The sequence below is a fragment of the Euprymna scolopes genome, chromosome 19 (assembly GCF_053919585.1).
Source record: "Euprymna scolopes isolate OS-2025 chromosome 19, ASM5391958v1, whole genome shotgun sequence".
Lineage (NCBI taxonomy): Eukaryota > Metazoa > Mollusca > Cephalopoda > Sepiida > Sepiolidae > Euprymna > Euprymna scolopes.
Genome location: NC_136500.1, coordinates 8,881,026 through 8,896,431, shown reverse-complemented (window position 1 = coordinate 8,896,431; position 15,406 = coordinate 8,881,026). Strand labels below are relative to the sequence as shown.

The 15,406-nt window shown below is 31.0% G+C and overlaps 1 protein-coding gene across 1 annotated transcript; it reads left to right on the top strand.

Annotated features, from left to right (window-relative positions):
• Positions 1-1,389: 1,389 nt before the first annotated feature.
• On the top strand, positions 1,390-6,180 carry LOC145303405 (uncharacterized). The gene is made up of 2 exons (XM_080144725.1): positions 1,390-1,968; positions 3,528-6,180. Exon 2 carries the CDS (start codon positions 4,118-4,120, stop codon positions 6,104-6,106), a length of 1,989 nt encoding a protein of 662 aa, XP_080000851.1. The 5' UTR covers positions 1,390-1,968; positions 3,528-4,117; the 3' UTR covers positions 6,107-6,180.
• The last annotated feature ends 9,226 nt before the right edge of the window (positions 6,181-15,406 follow it).

The following is a 15,406-nucleotide window of genomic DNA, read 5'->3' as shown; positions in this document are numbered from 1 at the left end:
ATAAATAAATGAATAAATAGATAAATAATAATAATAATAATAATAATAATAATAATAATAATAATAATAATAATAATAATAATAATTACATGGGAATACAAATAGTCTCGACCCTGAAGGAAAAGTGTATCAGTCCCGAAGGAATTCTCATATACAGAGCGAGGATAATATCAGAGCAGGTACTTAAATGTGTGTGCTTTCGACTCGTAAGTCACTCTGTGTGTATTGATAATAATAACAATATTTGTAAAATATTTAATATAATAATAATAATAATAATAATAATAATAATAATAATAATAATAATAATAATAATTATAATAATAATGATGATAATAATAATAATAATAATAATAATAATTATATTTAAACCCTAGACCAATAGTAGCTTTTACATGAAATAAACAAAAAAACATGTGCATAAGGGTATATATATATATATATATATATATATATATATATATATATATATATATATATGCATGCACAATTAACACCCATATATACGCATACATACCAATACACAGTCATATTCAACCACCACATTTATATAATATATGCACCCCATACATATAATGCATATATAAATAATAATATGCATAAACATACATATATATATATATATATATATATATATATATATATCTGTGTGTGTATGAATGTGTGTGTGCACACTCCATTTATGTATATCATTTAATATATGTTGTATACATATGAAACAATACAAACATAAAAACGTATGTGGGTCACAAATTAATTAAACATGCAAGTAAAGTTCATAATTACCTTCAAAACAAAGTGTGTTACAAAAAGGAAAATTAATGTTATCGATGGTTTTCATCAGCAAATAAACCGTTCGTTTGTCCTCTCAACTTGGATAGCGAACGTTTCCAATTTGCCAAGGAAGAGAGCGATTGTTATCAGAGAAGATTGCATCGGTTTTATGCTTTCATGTAATTCTCGAGACAGAGCAAACAAACTGTGTTTGCGTTTGTATATACACAAAAATAAAAGCGTATATATATATATATATATATATATATATATATATATATATATATAATATATATATATATATATATAAATGTTGCCACGTAATTACAGTCATATATGCATGCATGTTTAAAGAAATGTATATATAGACACGCAAATATATATACATATATATACGGCTTACATATTTCGATCTCGATGAACATATAACCATATTAATATATAAATACGCACTGTTAGACACGTACATATGTGTGCGTTTATGCTTGTACACAATACACTTCACGAATACATTCATATATATATATATATACTGATATAGTAAGTATCTATCTATCTATATATATAACATATATTATATTAGTCTCGCAAGTAACTGCGAGACAAACAAAATGTTACTTAGAGACTACTATTGAGTAATCCAACGTAGGGTACCGGTGGAAAAAATAAAAAATTAATTTACTTGAGACATACTTATTGAACATTTTCTGAAATAGTACAATAATTACCTTGACATTCTTCTGTTTAGTTTAAGATATCATTTTCAGATATTTTGATACTAATACCGTTATTAAAAAAATAAAAATTGCCGGATTTTAGTTTCATAAGAGTTTTCCATAAACAAACCACTATTCGTACTACCATAATAACAGCGACACAGAGAGAGAGGGAGAGAGACAGAGAGACAGACAGACAGACAGAGAGGGGGGGCTACTGTTCAGTATTTGTGTAAAATATTACATAACTGATTTTTCCCCTATTTTTGATTATCCGTTACATTAATACCATTGCTAAATTAATTTAGTTTAAATCCCGCATTTCCATCCATGCTCACCACCGCCCACCGAAAATTACCGACTATTACCGAATGAGCAGACGTTAAATTGTAACAAACACACATCCGTAAAGTTGTTTATTTATGTCTGCGGTGCAGAGCTCCTTACATGAAACATTTTCTTGCATTATTTAAAACTGGTAAGCGTACTATTTTTTTTTTTTTGTTTGTTTACAAATGCTGTGTCAATAAAATTCTTACTTTCTTTTATATTTATGCGTTATTGGTAAAACTTTGTTTATACAAATTCCTGGGACTTACGTAGGACCCCCCCCCCCTGGAGTAAATGTGGCATTGCGGTGATTTTGCGGCCTGTCAAGAATATTATGAATATATTATTATCATTTTTAATTTTTTTAACTGGCTGTAACATTTTCTTGCATTATTTACAACTTTTTTGTTGTTTGTTTACAAATGCTGTGTCAATAAAATTCTTACTTTCTTTTATAGTTATGCGTAATTGGTTAAACTTCGTTTATACAAATTCCTGGGACTTACGTAGGACCCCCCCTCCCCGGAGTAAATGTGGTATTGCGGTGATTTTGTGGCCTGTCAAGAATATATTATGAATATATTATTATCATTTTTAATTTTGTAACTGGCTGTAACATTTTCTTGCATTATTTACAACTTTTTGTAAATAATGCAAGAATATGTTACAGCCAGTTTTTGTCTTTCGATATTTCTTATCGTTTCTTCGCAAGTTTGCCGGCGACGACGTAATGTCCTAACCTCATTATTAAGAAAATAATAGTGTGTTACAATTAGTGCATCTGTTCTTCAGATGCTGCACTTCCATTTCATGTTCTCTTTCGGTGGAGGAGAAATCTGTCACGACTGAGACAATTTTTATTTTTGTACCTTTTCTCCGCGTTAAAAAACGACCCTGGTGTCTAACTCTGTCCCGTGGGGAGGCATAGTAAATAGGTACAATAAGTGCATGATCACCAACATTTTTACTATAAGGGTGTAACAAATACTCGTGTAACAACGGTAACATAAATGCAGAAGCACATTTTTACCTAAGTACAAAATTAACAAGAAGTAATATTACGACAATAATCATTATATAGATTTACATAGTAAAAAAAAATATTTTCTAAACTTCCCATTTCGCCCCCAAGGGCACAGAAGTTGTCAAAAATGCCCCAACAGTTTAAATCTCATATTTTTATTCTTGCTCAACAACGCCCACCAAAAAATCACCGATTAATAACGCATTAGCAGACGATAAATAAATTGGAAGACTCTAAGAAACGAAATAAACAGTCAAGTTTTTAAAACGATTTAGCAAATAAAGCCATCTTTGTCATTTTCTTTGATGATAGGCTGAGTTAGATTAAAATGACAAATTTATAGGGTATTATATTATTCTGGGGGTCATTTCTTTTATTTATCTTTATTCTCCTTTCACACATGTATGTATATATTACTACTGCACACCCTTACTATACATTCGCCCCCCCCCCTCATTTTCTACAATCTATTTATCACTCTCCCCATTCCCCTACCTCAACGTCACTATTCCTTCACTTTTTCACTTCGTCATGTTCCCACCCCCCTTTCACTGCCCCTATTTTCCACCTCCCTGACCGATTCTTCTTCTTCTCAATAGTACTCTCAATACTTCTCAGTTCTCTCTACTATTCATTGTTGACCTTTATTTAATTATTTTATTTTTTTTATATTGCTCATTCAGATCATCCGAGACTTGAGACTACAAAGTGACAATTAGAGACTCAGACTGTTAATTAGAGAGAAAGAGAGTGACGCAGGAGGGAATATAAAAGATTGTAATGGAAAAGGAAGGATCGAGTCAAAGTAAAAGAAAGCCTGAGTGATAGATTGTTCAGGAACAAACAGAGAGAGATATGAGCAAGGAGAAAGCAAGTGAAAGAGAGGAAGAATATCGCCAAGAACAGACTTTCTGAGAGTGAGGGCACTCAGAACAGGAAAAGACAACTCAAGCTTGTCAAGACACTGCATAAGGCTTGTCACTCCTACCACTTGTTTGACCATTTTTATACATTTTCTGACTCGTTTCTTGTTCAATTTGCACATAATTGACATATTTTTGCCAACTATATTGCATTGCAAAGTCATTAAAATTGTATTTATGTTCATAATTATAAAAATGTAATATGTGATTATATTTTTTCTATTTTCACTGTGAACAAGATAAAATTTAATTAAAATATATCTTTTATGAAATAGAAATTATATTTCACAATTAAAAATTGCATAATTCATTTCGAATGTAAGCCTCGTTATCACAATAAATGCTACATTATGCATAAAAACAGATCTATTATTCTGATGCTTCTGATCATTGGTGGAGTCGAAATTAACCCAGGACCTATTGATAAGCAAAATGAAATGGAGTACACCAATGCAAATGATGGCAATAAAAAAGTATATGATAAAATTGCTGAAAAAGCTAGAAAAGCTGAATATTATAGAAAAAATAAAGATAAAATAAAACAAAGAGTTCAGAATTATAAAAAAAAACTCAAGGCGGTAAATAATGATACTTATAAAAAAAAGCAAAAAGAGTCAAATAAAAAATATTTCAATAAAAATAGAGAAAAAATGCATGCGAAAATGGCCCAATATTATAAAAAAAATAGAGAAAAAATTTGTGCAAAAGCATATTATAGCAAATATAAAAATAAACATAGAAAAACAGCATCTAAATTTACTTGCAAATTCGAAATGTCAAGCAAAGATGCTAATTTTCATCGACACATTCTGATTAGAAATATGAGACAAATTAAAAAACGACGAAGATGTTATAATGAATTAATGCAAAAAATGATTATAATGCGGAAAATGATTATGTCATACAAAAATATTGTCAAAGAGAATATAACAGACCTACAGGAACGCAGATTGGCTAATAAAAGTGCATTCAGCACTGTCAACAAGAAATATATTGAAGGAGTTGGCATGAGAAACTTCATGATCAACCAATTGAAGAAGTACTTCAGATGCATCCACTCTTATGTAGAAAAAGCCAACAATGACGGTCTGCAGACTTATTGGGGCAATAATTTGTTCCACTGCTTCACCAATGAGCACTTTCTTTGCGATAAAAGCAAATATGAATATGTGCCATTGGCTCAGTTGTCAAGACACAATTTTAAATTTATGCATTGCCAAGAATGTGATTGCAGTGAATTAAACACATTTGAAGTCCCCATAAATGAAAACAATGAAAATCAAATTAATAACAGTGACTACAGAATATCAATGACTCGTCTGTGTAGAATCGAAGATGGCTGTCCAGACTCAGCTCAGAAATTGGAATATGCTAAAAGATTGCATAACAATTTGTCTGATTTGAGTCCGAATTTGACAATTGCTCAAATGAGGAAGAAATTGGATAGTTTCCAAAGTTGCAAAGGTATGCATTCTGATAGAATTTATTGCTGTGGCCAAAGTGATTGCACGGACAAGCTGGCCCTGCTGAAACTCTTGTCACCACACTCGCAACACCTGAGAACAGTGATCAGAAAAGTATATCGATTATTGTCGATTGGAACATGGCTTAACAAATATGACATCGCAATACTTGAAGGTGACTGGTCATTATATACTGAGTTAATTTACCAGGTTAGCAGAGATGCTACTATTTCTGACCTTTACAATGAATCCTTTTCAAATGAAAATGAATTTCACACTGAGGTTTATGTAACAACAAAATATGCCAATTTGTTTAAAAAATTTCAAAAGGCAATTTATGATTTTAAAATAAATCATTGTGACATTTGCAAAATGCGCAAAAAAGATTCAGAATTGCATGAATGGGACAACTGGGATAAAATAAAATCTCAAACAATACTTAACATTATTAAAGCAAATTACACATTACCATGTATTGTATGCAAAAAATGTCAATCGGATATGATAACATACAAAAAAGTACCAAATTTGGCATCGATTAATGGTCTTCAAGTTGATCACATCCCACCTGAAATCTCCATTTTGAATATGTATGAAAGTCTTCTTATTCAAAGAGCCAAATGCTTTATGAATATAATTAAATTGGTGCCATACAAGTTTAAAGGACTGCAAAGCCAGTTGATCCCAGCTATCAGAGGAATAGCTAGTCATTTGCCAATGCCAATGGAAACAACTATCAACCATGCTATGAATACATTGCCAAACAATGATCATAAATTACTTGAAATTATAGTTGATACATTGCCAAACAAAAAAATATTATTTGGCGCTCATTGGTTAATATGGATAAAGTTCTCAAAGCTTTGGATTGGTTGAAAAACAACAATATCTTGTACAATGACATTAAAATTGATCGAAATGCCAACTTGGATGAAATTGTCACATGCACTGGGCGAAATGATATTCTGAAAATGGATCATTTTCTGACTCAGACTGGGGCTCAGATTTCATATGAGCATCACACGCTCATTGAAATGCAACCAATGTTGCCACCTGAAAAGGATTTGACGATTTTCAGGCAAAAAAGAGTTGAAGGAGTATTACTAACTGACAATGACCCATTATTGGAATTGTTTTGTTTTCCTGATTTGTTCACAAGAGGTAGATTTGGAATGTTTTCAAATGAACGTCCATATGGCAAAGTAAAACCATACATGTACATCAGAAATCGATTGAACCATTGTGATCCTAGATTCAGAAGAAATATTCAATATTTGATGTTTTCTGCCGATAAAGCTGATAAACGAGCCATTGATGCTGGTATTTATGCTATAATGAAAACAGCAAAAATGCCAAAAATAACAGTTGCTGAACTGAAAAAAAGATTGACAAATAATGATAAGCAACTGGAAGGCAATTTGTCGATGATGATGGCAAATATGCGAGGATCTAAGGAATTTTGGGCTCGAAAATACACGGATTTGCAAGCTTTTGATGAGTGTTATGGAGTACCCACTTTCTTTTTGACACTGTCTTGCAATGAATATATCCTCAAAGATTTGCACGAATTTCTTGAAAAGTTGAATAATACAACTAAAAAATTTGGACAAATAAATAATGATGATATTGTGGCAGTCAGTGAACATTTTTATCATAGATTCACATCATTTTTGAAGATTGTCATACTTGACAAAAACGGCCCTCTGACTGAAGTTGCCCATTATTTTTGGCGATTAGAGTATCAAAACAGAGGCACTCCTCATGTACACATGAAAGTGTACTGCAAAGATGCTCCTATTTTTGATGAGACTGACAAAGATTCACACAAAATAGTCCAAACTTTCATTGAATCTATTATTACTTGTCAACTTCCCAACCATTTTAAATCACCTAAATTAGCCTATTTGGTGAATAAAGTGCAAAGACACACTTGTGGTGGATCATGTTACCGTAAAAAAATTGTCAGAAATAAATTTTACACAATTTGTCGCTATGGATTTCCTAAATCTGCTGGAAATTTCAAATTTAACACAATTGAAGAAAGTGTTAGGTCACATAAATGTGGCAAAAAAATTAAAAAATTGTATAATTTGAATAGAAGCTCACAAGAGCAGTACATTAATGCTTACAACCCAGCTATTTTGATGATGTGGGAGTCTAATATTGACTTGCAGTACATTTCTGACAATTCAATGATTCTGAACCATTACATCACCAGCTATCAGACTAAATATGAAACATCTGAGACTGAAGGTGTGTGGTCATTGGACCAATCAAAATCATTTTATGGTAAATGCAAAAGCGCTGGTCTTTATACATTGTCCAAAAGAGATTCAGGAGCTTATGAAGTTGCTGATAAGCTGTTGGGACATCACTTGTTTGGAGCTTCTGCAACTGTAATGTGGGTCGGTGCTGATATACCTGAATATAGAACCCGCAGATTTTTGCCACAAGAAGAATTGGATGAAATGCAGCCTGATTCTACAGATTTGTATTATGGCAATATGGTTGAAACATGGTACCCGAATAGACCTGATTCTATGGAAAATAAAAGTTTGTACTATGTTGCGAGAAACTATGAAAGAACAATGAATGCTTCCACAAATGATGATGAGAAAGTTTCATTGAAGCTGCGAAATAATCATGGCTTTTTAAAAAAAGTGAAAGAAAAAGCTATAAAGACGCCAAATGTGAGATTGACTTCTGAAACAAAAGAACGATATTATCACAATTTGTTGATGCTGTTCAAACCTTGGCGCCAAGAAGAAATTGATTTACTTGATGGCTGTAAATCATATGAGCAATCATTTTATCAAAATGCTCCATATTTGTCTGAAATGACAAATTATGAAAGTATTAAGAAAAAAATTAAAGATGCTATTGAAATAAGCAAAAAAATAGAGCAAAAATCTAAAAATTATGCAAATGAAAATAACGCTGATGATGATCAAATTGATTGCGATCCTAATATGGCTAAAGAGGCAGATAAAAATGAAGCTGATTTAAATATGCCTCAAATCAGACATGTCACTGAAGCTCAAGTTTTAGAAAATGAGCAAAAATTGAATTTCATTCAAAAAGAAATTTATAATGAAATTATTTCCAAACTTGAGCAACAAAATCTTCATTGGAATGAGGAAAACCCTATTCACAGGTGCAATTGTGACGATTGTCCACAAATTCTCAAATTTATTAGTGGTTTTGGGGGTGTGGGCAAATCTTTTCTGATCAATGCACTGGCAGATAAAATTACTCTCACATATCCTGCCATCAATGGACCCAGTGTAGTTATTTGTGCTCCTACTGGTGTCAGTGCTTACATTTTGAAAGGATCTACATGCCATAGAGTCTTTCAACTAAATGTGCAGCATGGTTCTACACCTAAATATGAACCATTATCAAAGGATAAAATAAAAAGTTTGAGAACCATGCTTGGATATGTGAGATTATTCATTATTGATGAAATAAGCATGGTTAGTCACTTGCAATTAGCATTTATTCACCAACGTTTGCAAGATGTTTTTGGTGATATTAGGAAACAAGTGTATCCATTTGCAAACATGTCAATTGTTGCATTTGGTGATTTATTCCAGCTTCCACCTGTTAATGAAAAACCTGTATTTTCCAAAATATCTATTCAAGATGCTAGAAAATCAAATTTGGGAATTGCTGGTATAAATTTGTGGTCATATTTCGATTATGATGAATTGACCATAAATATGCGACAAAAAGATGACAATGAAAACTTTGTTAATATTCTTAACAGAATTAGACTTGGGTCACCAACTGATCAGGATATTGAGATCTTGAAAAGGCATCGAATCAATCCTAAACAAAAAGCAAATATTGATCAAGTTACTGATCTTTTGCAAAATTTGCAAAAGAAAATGCATATTATTTGCATTGTACCCACAAAGGAATCTGCTGAGGAAGTGAATTATAAAATGTTGAAAAAAAATAATATTCATATCATTGAAATTTCAGCAACTGATTCCAACTTAAGACAAAAAACCGTAACAAAAAAAAAATCAAAACAGACACCAAAAACTTCTAAACTTAAAAAGATTTCTGACACAGCTGGACTTGAAACTGTGCTTAAAATTGGAATTGGTGCTAGATGCATGTTGCGTCGGAATATTGATATCGAAAAAGGACTTTGCAATGGTACAATGGGTACAGTCACTGAAATACAAATGAAAGATGGCAAAGTTGTTGCTGTGACTGTAAAATTTGATCATATGGATCATGCAGTCAATGTTGAATTTGTGCAAGCTGACTATGAACTTTCTCGTGGCCTCTTTGTGACTAGATCTCAAATACCTTTGTCACTCAGCTATGCTTTAACTGTCCACAAAACCCAAGGTATTTCAGTCGATGGTATCATTGTTGACTTGGGATCTGATGTCTTTTCAGATGGAATGGCCTATGTAGCTTTGTCACGTGCTAGAAAGCTGTGCAATGTCTATTTGATCGACCTTGACCCTCATAAATTGACCATGTGTAACAAAAGTGCATGGACTGAATATAATAGATTGAGGGCCAAAAGAGACAGGGTTGATTTGCCACCGCTTCCTCCTTGTTCTGTTAAGCCTCAAAGTTTGTCATTGTACAAACAGACTTATAAACGAAAAAAAACAATCGTTATAGATCATGATTTGAAGCAAAAACATAATAGTCCAAATAGAAAATGGCTGAAAATAGACAATTCAATTTCTCAAAATAATTTGGACCTCAAATTGATCAATGAAAGAAATGCTTGTTTTGCTAACAGTATTGTTCAGACAATTTACCACCTTCCTTTGTTGTCTAACATCATTAAAAGCATTCCAAACATTGATTTGCCAATTCAGCAATTAAAAAGATTGCTTGTCCCTGGCACTCACAGTGTTGCTGATCTTAGAGAATCAATCGGAGGCGTTTTTAATAGTGGCCAACAAGAATGTGCTATTGCATTTTGGGAATCTTTGATAAACAAGTGCCCTGACAGTGCCAAACAATTATTCACTTTTGAAGAAAGTAAAGTGATGAAATGTCTTAGAATACACAAACAAAACTGCCAAAGACTACAAGATAGTGAATGTAATTGCACCTTTAAAGTTGGCTGTGGGTTCCAAACCTTGCAGATTGCTGGAATACCACAGAGATTAGTTATTCAACTTCATCCTACTGATGGTCGACAGCAATTTAAAAGTTTGCTCAAAACTGATGCTTCAGTGCTCAAACATTGTATCAAATGTCAGCAAAATACTGAGCACTTGGAAAATGTCACTAGAACGTTTCCTACTGCAATGAAATATTTGTGTGTTCAAATAAATAGATTTATGTTTGAAAATTATAATCCTCGGCGAATTAATGCTGAAATTATGAATTTCAGTACAAAAAAACAAAATATTTTTGGAACAAATTTCAAAGTAAAAACAGCTATTCTGCACACTTTGAATAGAGTCGATTTTGGGCATTATACTTGCATTGTTAGAAATAATAATAAGTGGAATATTGTCAGTGACACTAACTTTTCTAGTAATGTCAATTTTCCTTCCAAAATGTCCAATATTGTTGGCATTTTTTTTGAAAAAATATAAAGGAAGCAAACATTTGATAAAAACAAGGTCATACATTCAATAGAAATAAATAGTGGTGGTTTTCGCTTTTAAAATTCAACCATCACCTAGGCATGGCATGGGGCTGTAACTGTAACTCTGCAGGCGAACAATAGCACTGTTATGAATCATAACTAAACTGGAGACAAGATTTCTGCTTCAAGAGATAAATGTACTATAAAATTTTAACAGGAAAATTATTTTACTGAAAACTATTGATCAATATTACACTCTAAAAAGGAAGATACTAGAGTTAAAAAAACAACAATTTTATTTACACTCAAGCAATTCAAAATTTATCTCAAAACTGACTCTTCAATTCGCAAATATTGTCAACAAAATACTGAGCATTTTGAAAAAGCCACTAGAATGTTTTCTACTGCAATGGAATATGTGTGTGTTCAAACAAATAGATTTTTATTTTAAAATTACGATCCTCAATGAATTAATTCCGAAATTATATATTTCAATAAATTTTTTTTGCAGAAATTTCATTGTAAAACCAGATATTCTTCACTTTTATGAAAGCCGATTTGGGCATTTTACTTGCATTATTTAGAATAATAACAAGTGAAATATTATCAGTGACACCAATATTTCATATAATTTTAATTTTCATTCCAAAATGTCGTCCATCAATATTGGCATTTCTTTGGAAAAATATAAAAGAAACAAATAATTGAGAAAAATCAGACCATATATCCAATCGAAATAGCAAAAACTTGAGTGCTAACCTCCCAATCAGCGTGGTATGGGGCTATAACTGTATCCCTGCAGGCGAACGATAGCACTTTTATGAATCACTTAAATTCAGAATTTTAAAAAAAATTCTGTAAATTTTTTTTTATGTAATACTTTTCCTGTGATCATTAGCATGTTCTATTAATTAATAAATATAATTCTATTATTTTTATTGTTGCTTATGTTGTTGATGAATAGAATTTTAAAAAGTTAGGTATTTTCTTGAAAAAGGATTTCGGCCTCAACAGAAAGATGTTCAACAAAATGTTTAACCATAAAATTTACCAAAAACTATTAATATTAAACTATAAAAAGAAAGATACTAGAATTTAAGCAAAAAATATTTTATTTCAACTCAATCAGATGTGCCTTATGCACTAATAAAAATGCAATTGGCATTTTGTTGAACTTTTTAAGATTTTAAATATTTATAAATTTTCTCATTATAAAAAACGATTATTATATTGATTATAATTTTTTGACAGAAGAAATAAAATGAATTGCATAAAAAACATTAGAAGACACATTTTTAAATCATAAGAAAAATCTAAAGTCACTAAATTATCAATAAAGTTTGTCATAATAATACATTTATTAGATTAATTTTAATTTGGAAAGATAGAAGTACAGTTAAAACATCCAGAATCAGCGAATTCATTACATTTTATCATAATAAAAACGATTGTTTTATTTCAATGCTATTGATAAGAAAACATTTGTTTTACTTGATTAAAATTAATTAAACATAGATTATATCTGTAGTATATAAATATTTTTTTTATAATGAAACAATTTATTAATTTTTGCTGATTTACGATTTTTTCATTGCCGGTTTTTATTTTGCAAATTAAAAATAATCCAATAATCTTTTTTGATAATGAAAAAATGTGCTGACAATTAAGTGATTTTAAATATTTGAATATTTTTTTAAATGAACAATAAATTAAAATCAATTTACTAAATAATCATTTTTTTCAAGATTTATTTACACAATTTACTAATATTTATTGATATAATTGGATAATTTTGCATTGTTCTTCTAATGTTTTATATTCATTTTATTTCTTCTGTCAAAAAATTATAATCAATATAATAATCGTTTTTTATAATGAGAAAATTTATAAATATTTAAAATCTTAAAAAGTTCAACAAAATGCCAATTGCATTTTTATTAGTGCATAAGGCACATCTGATTGAGTTGAAATAAAATATTTTTTGCTTAAATTCTAGTATCTTTCTTTTTATAGTTTAATATTAATAGTTTTTGGTAAATTTTATGGTTAAACATTTTGTTGAACATCTTTCTGTTGAGGCCGAAATCCTTTTTCAAGAAAATATATATATATATGCATACTTAATACAGTGCCCATATTAATTAGCATTCGTGCGAAAATCTGTATATATATACATATATATATATATATATATATATATATATATATATATATATATATATATATATATATATATAGAGAGAGAGAGAGAGAGAGATGAGCAAATGTGTTTAATTTTTCGCAAAGGAGTACAAATAAAATAAGAAAAATCTTATTCCATCGGAGTAACGAAGAGTGCACTTCTTTTCATCAGAGGGAAGAGGTTTGCAAAATATTCACTTCATTTTGCAGGTCAATTCATCACAAGAAAACAAATAATATGAATTTTACTATGTTTGCATCCAGAAAAGCCATTTAATATTTTCTAGACAAATTTTAAGGATTAAAAGAGATTGGGAAAAAGGGAGAAAAAAGATATAATAAAAATTCAATAGGAAAGACGGTAAAATCCAGTGCTGGTAAATGCAAAACGCGTATGTTGAAAATCCAATGGTAATCCATAAGAAAACGGAAATATAAATATAAATATCCAGGGTGAAATGAAATTTAAAGAAAAAACATCAAGGCATAGACAAGTGAAAAAAGCGACGTTTATTTTTTACAAAGAACAGATAAAAAAAAATAGAAAGTGTTATACGGAAGATTTTAAATGAAATTATTTAAACATCGAAACCAGAGGGAAAAATAACAGATAGACAAAGTTTAGAGGGCAAGGCGAGAAAGAAAAGGGGGAAAGGACAGGAAAGGTCTCATCATTATAAATCTATTTTCAGAACGAATAAATGTAGGCCAGTAAGGTTCAAATTGCCACAGACAAAAATATAATTAATGTTGCCTAATTTTTAATTTGGAAAGAAATCAAGTGGGCGATTGCAATCGGATGGCGTAATGAATTAATGCATATATATATATATATATATATATATATATATATATATATATATATATATATATATATATATATATAAACTAGCACGGTGGCCCGGTATTGCCCTTGTGTGTTGATCAAAAAAAGCGGTAGTAGGAAGACAGGCTCGAACCCGTACCGCGGAGGAGGAAAAGAACGGGAAAAACGTGACGTCGTTGCTGTTACGACCACCGCCAAACCGGAAGTGACGTAGGTTTAAATTAATGCTAGACAATCGAAAAGAGGGGATGACTTTCGAAAATATCGATTTAAAAAAGCTACTAATCCCTGTACAAAAGTGCCCAGTTGAGGGTGAAGAAATTAATGTTTTCAGGCAATTTTTGGGTATTTGTCGTCTAAAGAGGCGAGCTTTAAAACCATACTGATCTGGTGAAAATCCGTCGCCTCTGTGGAAAGTTTTAAGCAGACATGAAAACACGCACACACACACACACACACACACACACCGATTAAAAGGCTTGCCGTATCCCTTTATGTAAAATTTGAAATCTTTAGACCAGAAATTGTTTGAGTAATTTAGTAGAGACTTCAGAGGTAACTTTTTTTTAACTTTGACACCTATTATGACCTCTTAGCATTTATTGTTTGGGACTCAGTTATTAAGTTAGATCCATATCCAAGGATACTATATCTAAAAGTTCAATTGTTTATACCCAAAATTAGCGGAGGAGTTTGATAGAGTAAAACTTTGACCCCTTAACAGCCACATTTCTGAGCGAAAACATATTACAAAGCTGCATTCCCGGCATATCAAATTTCGAGTCTGTAGACTGAAAATTGACCGAGTTATTCTGTAGGAGAATGTACGCGGACAGACATGCAGACAGGCAAACACTTTAAATGTTATATATATATATATTAACATGTCTGGTATAATCTAAGCATTTTCGTCGTATATAGTACTAGTAGTTCCGCCCGGCTTTACTCGGGCCCGATGTACTGTTTGTAAGTTTATGTGCATACGTATATATTAAAAGGTGTGAATATGTAAAGTAATGCTTTTCTATATAATAGTATTCCTTAGCTACAATAGAGAAAATACAGATAGACATTTTTACTTTTATAGATAGATAGATATATACATAGATAGATTGGATGCAATATATAGTAATGATTTAAAAAAGTATTTTAAAAAAAAGACTCATGCGCCACCACCGAAAATCGAAACCAAAACGTTGAGCTCACGATTTATTTTGCCTCTGCCGTTAATGACTGGGCTTTACTGTAAGGCTAAAAATTAAAACATGAACCAATAGCTACGACGTGATGCATTCGTAATGCCGGCGTTCGACATCAGCTGGCAAATTTCATGTTTTTTTTTTAATTTTCACACTTTTGCGACAATTTTTCCGGGCTAAAACCCAAATAGAAAGTTTTGCATTGATTCAAATACCTTATATATGAAGTTTCATGTCTGTAGGCCAAAAACCCCAGGATGTTTTTGGTGGGCGAAATTTGTTAAACAAAAATATACACGTATACATAAATATATATGGAAACAAATTTTGTCTTTACTATAAACTTTTTTCGCAAATATTATGCAAGTATAAATCATGTAGAATATATGCATGAA

Coding starts and splice junctions, on each gene's coding strand:
- LOC145303405 (XM_080144725.1), top strand. CDS start 4,118: ATGCATAAAAACAGATCTATTATTCTGATGCTTCTGATCATTGGTGGA.